The sequence below is a fragment of the Myotis brandtii genome, unplaced genomic scaffold (assembly GCF_000412655.1).
Source record: "Myotis brandtii unplaced genomic scaffold, ASM41265v1 scaffold930, whole genome shotgun sequence".
NCBI classification, from domain to species: Eukaryota; Metazoa; Chordata; class Mammalia; order Chiroptera; family Vespertilionidae; genus Myotis; species Myotis brandtii.
Genome location: NW_005371837.1, coordinates 731,096 through 743,210, shown reverse-complemented (window position 1 = coordinate 743,210; position 12,115 = coordinate 731,096). Strand labels below are relative to the sequence as shown.

Genomic DNA, 12,115 nt, shown 5'->3' with positions numbered 1-12,115 from the left:
GCGCTGTGACTCCCACATCCTCTGCCGTCACCCTGGGAGCCGCAGGAAGCGAGTCCCAGGAAAACAGGAAGCCTGGAGGCCTGGGATGGTCTCGCCCAGCAGGAGGCGCTGCCTCGGCCCTCAGAGAGCTCACCTGCTCTCCTCTGTTCTGCGAGAAAGACACTAAATTTCAATAGCAAACCCTTCGCACGGCCTGGTGTCCTGGCAGCTCCTGAGGTCACCTGCTACCGAGCCTTCTGGGCCAGCCCTGCCGGGCGGCCCACCTGGGGACGCACCGCTTCCTTCGCAGGCACAGCTCGCGCGGCTCTGGCAACGCCATGGCCGGGCCTGAGGGCCGCTGTGGGACCTGAGGCTGGAAGTCGGGGATGAGGCATCGGCAGGCCCTGGGCTGGGGGCCCTCCTGGTTCACAGTCGCCCTCCCCCTGGCCTCACTGGGAGCAGAGGCAGCACCGGTCCCTTCTCTCTTTTATTTTTTAGAAATATTTTTATTGATTTCAGAGAGGAAGGGAGAGGGAGAGAGAGACATCCATGATGAGAGAGCATGCCCCCCACTGGGGATCGAGCCCACAACCCGGGCACATGCCCCACCCGGAACTGAACCGTGGCCTCCTGTGCACAGCAGTTTCTGGGTCCCTCTCAGACCCACTGACTCGGTCTCTGGGAGGGGCCTGGGAGATTTAACACCCGGAGGTGGGGGCCCACGAACCCCCTCCGCTCCCTCGCCAGCTGGGCCTTCCCCTTCTCGGAGGGAGCGAACCCCCATCCCACAGCCTTGTACTCACAGCCTCCCCACCCCCTCTCCCCCCCACCAGCATCTCAGTGGGGTTAGGGCTGCACCACATGGACCTCGGGGCGCACGGTTCGCCCCACAACAACCCCAGGATTCCAGGGCCAGGCTCAGGCACTGGACGCTGGGGGGAGGGGCCCATGTCCATTCTCTGGACCGAAGACCTCTGCTGCCCCTGGACCACGGGGCGCGGGAGAGGGGCCTCCGTCAGCAGTGGGTGTGCATGACCTGGGGCCAGCAGGCCCTCCGAGAGCAGAGGCTGAGGTGAGGCTGGGCTGGCTGGGCACCAGGCAGGTTCGGGGTCACGGAGGAGACCCTCGGGGCTCCCCTGGCCTTCACTGCCTCAAGCCCCAGCTCCTCCTCACGACCTACACAGACATGCCTGGGCCGGAGAGAGCGGGGCACTCCGCCCACGCGAGGCAGCACTTCGCCAGGGTGTCACCTGCGGCCAATACAGAGCCAGCTGCTCACTCACTCTGTTCCTCACACACAAACCCACCCTGGCAGGAGCTGGCCCGGAGGGCACCCCACGCCAGGGAGGCCACAGCCGAGGCGCACTGAGGAACGCGGATGCCGCGGCCTGGCCCCTCCGGGCGTCGGGCTGGGCTGGATGAGGAGCCCGGCTGTCCCAGCCACCGTCCCCGCAAGGACACGGGTGACCAGGAGGGACAGGAGGAAGCAGGGTCTGCACCAGGAGCCTGCAGAGGGGGTGTGGCCCTGCTCTTGCATCTGCCCTGTGAGCAGAGTCCACAGATTCCCAGCTCAGCGGGGGCTGCTTTTCTGTTTGTCCGTTTTTAAGTAATTTATACTCTTTTTAAAAAATATGTTTTTAATATATTTGTATTGATTTCAGAAAGAGGCAGGGAGAGGAGAGAGAAACATCCACGATAAGAGAGAATCGTTGACAGGCTGCCTCCTGCACGCCCCACCCTGGGGATGGAGCCCACAACCCGGGCACGTGCCCCGGCAGGAATCGAACCGTGACCTCCTGGTTCCTAGGTCCAGGCAGTGCGTGGCAGCATCTCCTTCTGGGACAGCTCTGCGGCCCTGGCGCACCTTCTCCAGGTCAGAGACTCTGGTCCCAGCTGTAAAGTGGGAGCAGCGACCCTACTTTACAAAGTTGTGTGGATGAAATGAACCTGAGATGTCTGCTGCTGCTATCGCTAAAGTGCAGCTCAAGCAAAGCCCAGTTTCTCCCTGAAATTAGGAGCCGTGGCCTGTCCCCACCTGGGGTGTGGGCTGCAGGTGTCACCTGGGCAGACGTGGCCCCCTGGGTGGCACAGCTCTGGAAATGTGAGGACGTGGCCGCTGGGTCACAGACAGTCCGAGGACTGCTCCACAGCCAGGGCAGAAGCCCCAGCAACGGGCTGAGCACCACCTAGCAGACAGGCGGGCCCGCGGTTCCCACAGGCTGCCCAGAGGCAGGGCAGGGCTCTGACCGCGAGGAGCCTGGGCAGTGGCGGGTGGTGTGTGTCCCGAGGAGGCCGTCCTGCGGGTGGGAGCAGGGACCCGGGTGCGGTGGATGGCCCTCTGTCCGGGTCTCTGGGAGCGTCAGGGCGTGGACTCGAGCTGTCCTCCTGGTGGCCTCACCACATCCTGTCCCCGCTGAGGCGTCTCTGGAGGAGGTGGCCACCAGCAGGTGGCAGAAGCCGGGTTTGCTGCTCACTCTCCTGTCCACAGGCCGGACTTGAATTCCCTGCTTTTCACCCCGAAGTTGAATGACACTCCACGGCCCACGGGGGATACGGGGAGAAGGTAACATTTAACTCTGAAGCCAAAGGTGTTGCTCCCGCCCGCCCGCCTACTTCTTTTTAGTTGGATTTATTGGGGTGACGTTGGTTAATGAAATCACATAGGCTCCAGGCACGCGGTTCTATAACACATTGTGTGTTCACCACCCCAGGTCAGGCCTCCTCCATCTCCGCTTATGCCCCTTTGCCCCCTCCCTCCTGTCTGTTAATAGACGGCTCTTCTCTTACAGGGGTGGTTTCTCGAGAAAAGGGCTTTCATCCTTTAAACCTGGAATTTTTCTTTTTTAAAAAATATATTTTAATTGATTTCAGAAAGAAAGGGAGAGGGAGAGAGAGAAACATCGATGATGAGAGAGAACCATGGATTGGTTGCCTCCTGCACGCCTCACACTGGGGATCATCGAGTCCGCAACCAGGCATGTGCCCTGATCGGGAGTCGAACCATGACCTCCTGGTTCACAGGCCAATGCTCAACCACTGAGCCACACTGGCCAGGCTCCCCTTAGAACTGAAGGGCCGGCTTTCCCCTGGACGTGGCCTGGAGAAGTGGGGCGATGGAGGTGGAGCAGGGCTGTGGAGTCGGACAGCAGTTCCAGGCTGCCTGCCACCTGTGGGGGAGCTTCAGGGTCCCCCCTCCCCAAGCCCAACAAGGACCCGGACAACAGGGGCGGCAGGGGCGGGGTTGGGTCCTGTGGGCGGGGTCCCCTGCAGGGTGGGGCGGGGTCTTGGTCAGGCTCCCACACTTGTTTCCTCCCTCTCTGGGCCTGAAGGGCAAAGGTCAGGCCTCTCTGAAGGCCCAGCGGGGTCGGACGATGGGACACTTGGGGACTCCCATCCGCCTCCCGGCCTCCTGACCTGGGTGTGAGGACTGAGTGACAGGAAATGAGAAAGGCCTGCTATTCTTTAGGGAGCTTTTCCGTGAACAGGGACATGGCTGATGCTTTGAGAACGGTGTCCACTGTGTATGCAAAGCACTTTAATTAAAGACGCGGTGCTGCCCTGGCCTAGCTGATGGTGAGCACGCGTGAACGTGCACACTATGGCTTCTACACGGTGTGAGGGGCGGTACGGGGCACGTATGGGAGTTAAGGAACACGGGAGAGTCACCTGCATCAAGTCTTCAGAGAGGTGCCCAGATCCTGGACTCGACATTAAAGATGCGGAGAGAGGAATTCAGCATCGTCCGAGAAATCCTTACCATCGATGGTAAATTATTATTATTTTTCAAAGAACAGTTTGATACTTTTAGAGAGAGGAAGGGAAAGGGAGAGAAACATTGATGAGAGAGAAACATCCATTGGTGCCTCCCACACACCTCTCTCCGGGGATGGAGCACGAAACCCAGGCATGTGCCCTTGACCAGGAATCGACTGGCAACCTTTCGTGCTTGGGGTGACGCCCAGCTGAGCCACACCCGCCAGGACATAGGCCTGTATTTTTACACAGATCTGCATGTACACACACGTTTCAGCTACACGGAACCAGCTTCATCTGCCGTATTGTTTTATGCTGTGCTTCCAACAATCACATCAGGATGTGGTCACTGGAGTTCAAACTGGCCGAGGTCCCAGAAACCAGGTTCTCACCTGGTCTCCACCTGTGGGCACAGCGACCAGGGCTGTGATCGATACGGAGCCGCCTTCAGAGAAGACGACTAAACAAAACACCAGCGCCTGGGCTCCTGTTTGTGAACTTGGAAACCCTAAGAAAAAACAACAAGCCCTAACCGGTTTGGCTCAGTGGATAGAGCGTCAGCCTGCAGACTGAAGGGTCCCAGGTTCGATTCCGGCCAAGGGCATGTGCCTTGGTTGCGGGCACATCCCCAGTAGGGGGTGTGCAGGAGGCAGCTGATTGATGTTTCTCTCGTCGATATTCCTAACTTTCTATCCCTCTCCCTTCCTCTCTGTAAAAAACTCAATAAAATATATTTTCAAAAAAACAACAACAACAAGAAGCCCGCAGAGCAGTGTGAGGCACAGCACGGTGCGCCGGCCGGAGCCAGCAGGTCTCGGGTTGAGTCAGCGTCAGGTACTGTTTCCTGGCCGTGCAGCCTTGCCTCCACCAGCAGTTGCGGATGATCCTATCAACTCATAACTTTCCTACCACGTGTTAAATGTTGAATAAATACTATTAAAAGCTGTTTATGTTTTCAAATAATCTGACTTCAGACTGCACAGTTAAAACAACTGACTTAGGCCTCCCATGGATGTTTAACCCGGCGTTGCGATGACAGGACAGGTACAGCCTTAGGTTGGCACCTCCTGAGTGAGGCTAGCCATGCTGTGTGCCCGCCCTGCCACCTGGGAGACCAGGTCTGTGCAGTACAAATGCGCAGGGTTGGGCAAAAGTAGGCTTACAGCTGCATGGACGGTGACACCAAGGCAATAAAGCGACTGTAATAACATAACCTGCACGTCTGTCCCAACATCTGTAAGCCGACTGCCCACCCAGTGCTGCCAGACACAACGCAATTACCTTTGCCAGCAGCCACACTACGACGCGTACACAGGTGGAATCATGTCAATATCTTACTGAGCAGAATAGATTCCTATTGTCACAGATGTCCTCAATGTCCAGATGATAAACTGCTGCACGTTCTGTTTTGGACTAATTCTTACAAACCTTGTGCAGCGGACACCTACAGCACATTTCACAATTCAAGGGCCCTGGAGCCCTGGGACTGAGCCACCCCCAGGGCAGTGCCGGTGAGAAGGCGGGGTCACTCACTTGTCTAAGAGGCAAACTGGGCTGGGCAGTGCCCGCGCCGCGGCCAGGGGCTGTCGGAAGCCGATGATGGCAGCGGGAGAGGACCAGGGAGTGGACTTGCCTGGAGTGGGGGAGGGAATCTGACGGGGTCCCTGTGCATCAGGCCGGGGCTGGGAGGTGCCCGGAAACGCAGTGCGGGAAAGCCTGCGGTCCGGGCGGAAGCGACCCACGGCCCGTAACTGGTGCCCCACCCTCAGCCTGGCCTTTTGCGCATGCACGGCCTCAAGGCCAAGCCCTGTTGAGGCCCCATCGCTGGTTTTATGTTTGACTGGAGCCACCGTCAGTAATAAACCGGACCAGGAAGTGGCACCTGGGGGGGGGGGGGTCGGCAACACCGAGCAGGAGGGGCCTCGCCCTGGGCTAGTTCTGACTGGAATCCTTTACTGGAGAAGAGATGAACCAAAGGACTTACAGACCTACATGGGCCGCCCACGCAGGCGATAGGGAGGCAAAGACCTGGGCAGCCGTGGGCAAACTACGGCCGCGGATCCGGCCCGTTTGAAATGAATAAAACTAAAAAAAAAAAAAGACCGTACCCTTTTATGTAATGATATTTACTTTGAATTTATATTAGTTCACACAAACACTCCATCCATGCTTTTGTTCCGGCCCTCCGGTCCAGTTTAAGAACCCATTGTGGCCCTCGAGTCAAAAAGTTTGCCCACCCCTGGACCTGGGGGAGAGGGGGACAGCTGGGAGGAGGGGGAAGGGGGGGACGGGAAGTGTCTGTAATACTATCAGCCATAAAAATACATTTAAAATGAAATAAAGTACTTCACTCATCTCAACTTCTAGAAACAGAGGGCGGAGAGGCAGAGACCAACAACACCCGACCACGCACAGGCGAGGCACACATGCAGAGCTCGCACGGATTCAATAGACTTTATTCCCTGTCACAGCGTCACGTGCCAAGTGAAACCGACAGCCCAGACACCTAAGCACAGTGACAGCGCCGGTGCCGGCGGAGCCTGCTGGCGGCCACATGGGCGAGGATTTGCGCTGACTTACAATGAAAGACATGGGTGGGAGGGGGGGCGGGGGGGGGGGGGGGGGGAGGGGGGGTGTGAGGGGAGGGGTCCTGCCACTGTCTCACGCAGAATGGAGGGGACGCTTTTGAGAACCTCACAGACACCCAGCCTCTGGAACGGGGCAGCTCCACTCGGGTGCACACCTTGCTCCATCCTCACCACAGCCCTATGGGGTAGGTGCCACTCTTGTCATTGCCTTTACAATTAGGGAAACTGAGGCACAGAGCTTGGGAACCGACTCCAGGTCACTGCATTGGCAAAGGGCAGAGGAGTCACACTGCAGCGGCCTAGCCCCGGGACCCCCAGCCCCCCTCCCCCAACAGGTGGGACTCGGGAGCGGAAGGGACTGTGCAGGTGACGCCGTCTGAGCCACGAGAAGCTCGGTTTTGAGAGGCGGTGCTGTCAGTGACGTGGCCCGGCGTGCCCGCAGACTCCAGCTCACCTAACGGCGCTCCGTGCACGCTGGCCGCTCCCCAGCCCAGCACCCCAAGCCTAACAGCCCCTGCCAAGGCCGACCCGTACCTGGACCACACACCTGTCCCCCCAAGGACAGACCCTCGCCTTCTCAGGTGTGATCTGGGTGTGTCTGGCAGGTACTGTGCATTGTCCGTATGTGATGGGCAAGTTTTCTATACGTTTCGCTCGTATTTTTGGAATGGTCCATCTAATCAGACCATCTTATTGACAGACTATTCAGCGAATGTGACTTGAAGCCACGTAACACTGCAGAGGAAAGAGTAAAACTCACGCCCTCGAGACTGGGTGACACGCCCAGTGGAAGGGAACCCGGGAAAGAAGACAGGAGCGAATCCTTGCTGTGGACTCGCCGGGATTGGTCGGGGACGGGCCACCACCGCGTTGGGCACGTTCATTGAGACGGTAGTGAGGAAGGTTGTCAAGCAAGGAGCTATATCACCTACCAATACACTGCTTCACAGCTGAGTGTTTTCATGTCTTTTTCCTTAAACTTGCTCGACACTTTAAAAATATATAGTTTTATGCATTCAGGAGGCAGGGCCAGCGGGAAGCCTGTTCCACGGAACGGAAGACTGCGGGGAATTTTTGGGTCGCGGAATGTTAAACAGCACACACGTGAGAGACAGCGAAGGTTTATTTTTTCTTTTACTTTCACCCAAACACACCCATCTCTGAAGAACATAAGAGCATGACATCGAACCGAGGGGTAAATCAACAACAGGAACCAAAGCGAGTGATATTATGTGAAGAGGTTTCCAAGTCGAGGCGGGCTCTTCACTTTAGAAAATAATAATTCAGGTCATTTCAACACACGTTAAAAAGAAACTTCTAATTTTCCAAACATTTTGATACAAATTTTTTAACAAATATTTTACAGGCCCTTTGTGAGAAGAATATAAGGATAGTCATAAAAACACGATGTTTAAGTGACCTGACGCAGTTCACTTTGCCTTCTTAAAGTCCATTACAATCAATGCAATTCTTAAATTGTAAATTGCTTCTTAGAATTTAGATTCAGAGCATAACCATCACATCGCCAGCAGTTACACAACCTACAGCAGTTTGCTCTGGTCAGAAGCAGGTCTAACGTTAAGACTTTAAAAAAGCAGGTAACGAAGGCAGAGCCGAGTCCCACTTTACAGGTCAGAGAAGGTGGCAATTTGGTCTGAGAACACTTTCAGAGGTTTCACAACACCCGACACGCCCAGGCCAGCGCTCCCGTGGGGCTGCGTGAAAGCGTGTTCACCTGCTACCCAGGTGAGGCCCAGGGCCCGCTCTCCCGCGGGGCAGCCCGAGGAGGCTCCCCCATTCTGGAGAACCAGGCAGGACTCCCCGTGATCACTGTGGTCAGCGGTCCCTCGAGATGGGCCGGTGGGCGCAGCGGCAGCCACGGGCCAACCCACCAGCAGGAGCAGAACCCCTGCCTTAGGGACCAACAGGCATCACGTTCGACGACGACACAGAAACAGAGCAGGTCGCACATCAAGAGTCCGTCACAGGAACCCTGAGACCAGGTACCTGACACGCAGCTCTTGGTCGAGGGGACAGAGGGCTGCGACCTGTCACGCTGAGGCTGACGTGCCCACGCAGGCCCATGGGTGACGCCTGGGCCTCACTGGCTCGAGGGCGGACGTCCTGACAGGACCGCGATGCCCCCAGCAGGGCTGGAGTGGGGGATGACCCACCACACACGCTCCCTGGCAGCTCCGTGGGAGCCACGAGCACCTGGCTGGCCACACAGAGGATCGCCACGGGATGACAACGCGATGCGGGGTAAATGCGCTAAACCCAGAGGACAGGAGAAGGCACAGGCAGGTCAGCCAGCAGACGAGGCTCCAGCACCCTGAGCACTGGGACGCGGGTCCCCCGGGAGCGCCATGGTCGTCTTAAATAGGAAGGAAGGAGCCTTAAGGCTTGCGGGTGCATATGGCACAGGTGCTGCCAGTGTGGAGAGCTCGGCTGGAGTCTGCAGAGCGCCAGGCAGTGCAAGTCCGGCCACCACGTAACGGCGCCGACTCTCGTACTGTCCACTACCCTTGTATGGTGTGCAGTGTGCACATTAGGCTGTTTCAACCAACGTCAGAAATGAGTTACTTTGCAACTATAAAGTGAAACCAGCCGGGAAGCAGGTACTCACGAGAGGGCGTGGCTTGCCCGTCCGCCTCTCCCTCGGTCCTTCAGTCCACTTCCCTTCACTGACTTGGAGGAAGTTATGCAGGAAGAAAAACGTTACGGAGCAGCAAGGTTCTCAATACTTTAGTGACCAGAGTTTGGACCAGTCAAGTTGTAAAAACTGGAAATAACACAATCAGTGAAACATACTGCGAATGCTCACGAGTGCCGCCACCGAGTGACGCCCAGTGACGAGCCCTACAGCCCCGCCCTGAGCGGGCCTGGCTCTGGACAGCGCCCAGAGCAGCAGCGAGCCCGCGCCCCCCCAGAGCCCAGCACCCATGCCCGAGCCCCTGCATCTGCCAGATCACCTGCACCCCGGCTCTGGTGAGAGGTTCTACTGCGCCCAACACTCAGTCAACAGCTTTATTTACACTCTGACTACACTCACGAACAGCCACGACCACGCAGCGCCCCGGCCTGGGGTCTACGCTTTGATACTGACCCACAGGCAGCCGAGCAGGGTCCCGTAGAGCCACGTCTTCACGTACAGCTTCCTCCCGGCCTCGGTGGCCAGCATGCCCGCGGTCAGGCCGCTCAGGACCAGCAGTGACGGCAGCGTCTTCCTGAGGCTCAGCTTAGAGCTGACACTTTCCCCGGGAAACCGGTTCCTTCTGTCCGGATCCGGCGAGTCATAGAACTCGATCAGTAACCTGCGGCCGGGACAGGAGAGGTTCACGTTCAGTTTCAGCCATTGCAGCCTCCCGTCCACGAGTCCCTCTCGGCCCGGGTGTGGGCTGGAGTCACAGGTGCTCGTAGATGAAGGGGGCCGAGCAACAGGGTTTAGCTGCAGCCCCCGACTCTGGAAAGAGCCCAACGTGTATTCCATTCCTCCATCATGGTGGGGATGCTTTTGTTTTATAACCTTGAGGTCTTCCGTGTTGCCAGGCCCTGGCTCAGGCCTGGGGGGTACGCCCTCCGTTTTCTCCATCTCCCCCAACTTCCCTCCCTCCCACAGGCCCCCCACCAGAAGCCACACAGAGTCTCATTCCATGGAATTAGAAAAGTGGCCAAAAGGGAAAATCGTATCGTTAATTCGTTCTCCATCTTATTTTAGAAATGCAAAGTGTTAATGGTGGGACATACTCAACATAAAACATGTCCAACACAACAGTACAAAAAGGGGAAGTCTGCCCTGGCTGGTTTTGACCAGTGGACAGAGCGTCGGCCTGTGCACTGAAGGGTCCCGGGTTCGATTCCCAGTCAGGCCACAGCCCCGGTTATGGGCTCGATCCCCAGCAGGGGGCGTGCAGGAGGCAGCCGATCCATGATTCTCTCTCATCACTGATGTTTCTCTCTTCCCCCCTTCCTCTCTGATTCAATATCTATATATATAATTTTTTTTTTCTAAAGAAGAGCTCTGTGGTCCCCGCTTTAGAAACGTGTGGCATCCGACACCATGTCCTCTCTACGCGGGCCTCACCCAGAGGTGCCCAAACACACCTGTACCTTCCAGGTAACTCTCGCCACGCTCAACGCTCTTGTCTGTCCCATGTTATTCGCATGGACAAACACAAGGTCAATCCAGAAACTGTTTAGGCACCAAAAGACATTTTGGTCGGGAAATGCCCCGCCCCTCCTTGCAGGGAATGCCGGCATCGCTCCAGCTGCTCACACAGCCTCTCCCTCGGCCTGGGCGGCAGACCCTGGAGGCTCACCGCCGGCTGTGCCTTCTCCGAGGAAACTGACACCTGACCACGGAGTCGTCTGGAAACACAGCAGAGGAAAACGGAGGGGCCCTCTCACAGGGACGCACAGACGTGCTGGACCAGCCCTGAGCTGACCCCAGGAGGCGCTCAGGGGACACACCACGTCCGGCCCAGCTGTTTAGGGAGCTGACATCAGGCTGTAAGAAATACGCCTGATTTATCTTCATAGAAAAGAAACAGCATGTGGCCAGGCGGCTGCTGAAGTGGCTGACAGCAGTGTCCCAGGAAGACTCCCCCAGACAAAGGGAGGTGGAGGCCACTAGAGAAGGTCCAGCCCAAATTTTTAAATAACCAATGGGAGGCAGCAAGACCTGGGCGACCTATAGGAAACAGGTGACAAATAGCACTCAGCCAATGAGGAACCGGGGAGGGACTACATGAACCAGCTGTGCCCGCCCCAGGTGTGACCCTGCCCAATGGGGAATGGGCCGCTTGTCTCATTTGGGACCTTCTGCTTCCTGGTCCGCCCCCTGGAATTCGGACTGTGAGCCTGGCTCACAGTGAGGCACGGCCTCTGAAGGCTGAGCCACTGCCACTCACTTGTCCTTTATTTCGAACCGTTCGTGCAGCCACCTCCTCATGAAGTCGCGTTCCTCCGGGACGTCCTTCTTGTCTATGCGAGCAACGTGGATATGGATTTTCGGACAATCTTTGCAGAGAAATTCTAACAAAAACCAAAAATATTTCATTTTTTAGTCTAGAATTCATGGTTATACAAAGTAATGAAAATGGAGAGAAAAAAAAAGTTTAAAAATAAAGAGTACAGATTCCTTAACAAAGGGTTAAAGGCTCTAAGCCCCCGCAGCTGACCCCAGGGATCTGGTGGGATGAGGGGACCTGCCGCCAGCCCAGGGGCAGGAAGGAGCTGGACCTGCCGCAGGTGCGCCTGCCCCTGAGGGGCCCCTGCTGCCGGCACCATCACACCCACAGGTCACCTTCCTGAGGCCAGTCCCGCTCCCACCCGACTGGGAGACCACACGGGGGAGGGGTGTGTGTGCCTGGTTCGCTCGCCAAAGCACTGGGTCCATCGGGCACTTCTTCCCGGGATGGATCCTTGGTCCCTGCCCCGCACCTGAGCCTCCCTCCTGTCCTGAGGCACTGTTCCGGCCCCAGGACTTGCTCTGGCTTCTGCTTGGCTGGCCTGCTCTCCCGGCCTTGCCTGGCACCAGCCCTTACACAACTCCAGCTCCTGGGAACATATGTCAGTTCCTCGAGAACAAGCAACCCTCCTGGGAGACTTCAGGGACAACTAGGCTCCCTGGGGGAGCAAGTGCGAGGCTGAGACCTTTCATTTCCAGCTGAGATGTGGTCCTGCTGGTTCTGATCAGCGGGCTCCCACCCCAGAGCCCACAGCCCACAGCCACCCAGAGCCCCCACCGCCCCACAGCCCACAGCCACCCACAGCCCACAGCCACCCACAGCCCA

The 12,115-nt window shown here is 57.4% G+C and overlaps 1 protein-coding gene across 1 annotated transcript in view; it reads right to left on the bottom strand.

The window, feature by feature from the left end:
- Nucleotides 1-12,115, bottom strand: part of AGPAT5 (1-acylglycerol-3-phosphate O-acyltransferase 5) — a 42,658-nt gene that overhangs the window by 10,385 nt on the left and 20,158 nt on the right. Inside the window, exons 6-7 of the mRNA XM_014533028.1 lie at nucleotides 11,231-11,354; nucleotides 9,427-9,634 (exon numbers count right to left, since the gene is read on the bottom strand). Of these exons, the coding sequence (XP_014388514.1) occupies nucleotides 9,427-9,634; nucleotides 11,231-11,354 (332 nt within the window). The remainder of the gene's footprint in view (nucleotides 1-9,426; nucleotides 9,635-11,230; nucleotides 11,355-12,115) is intronic.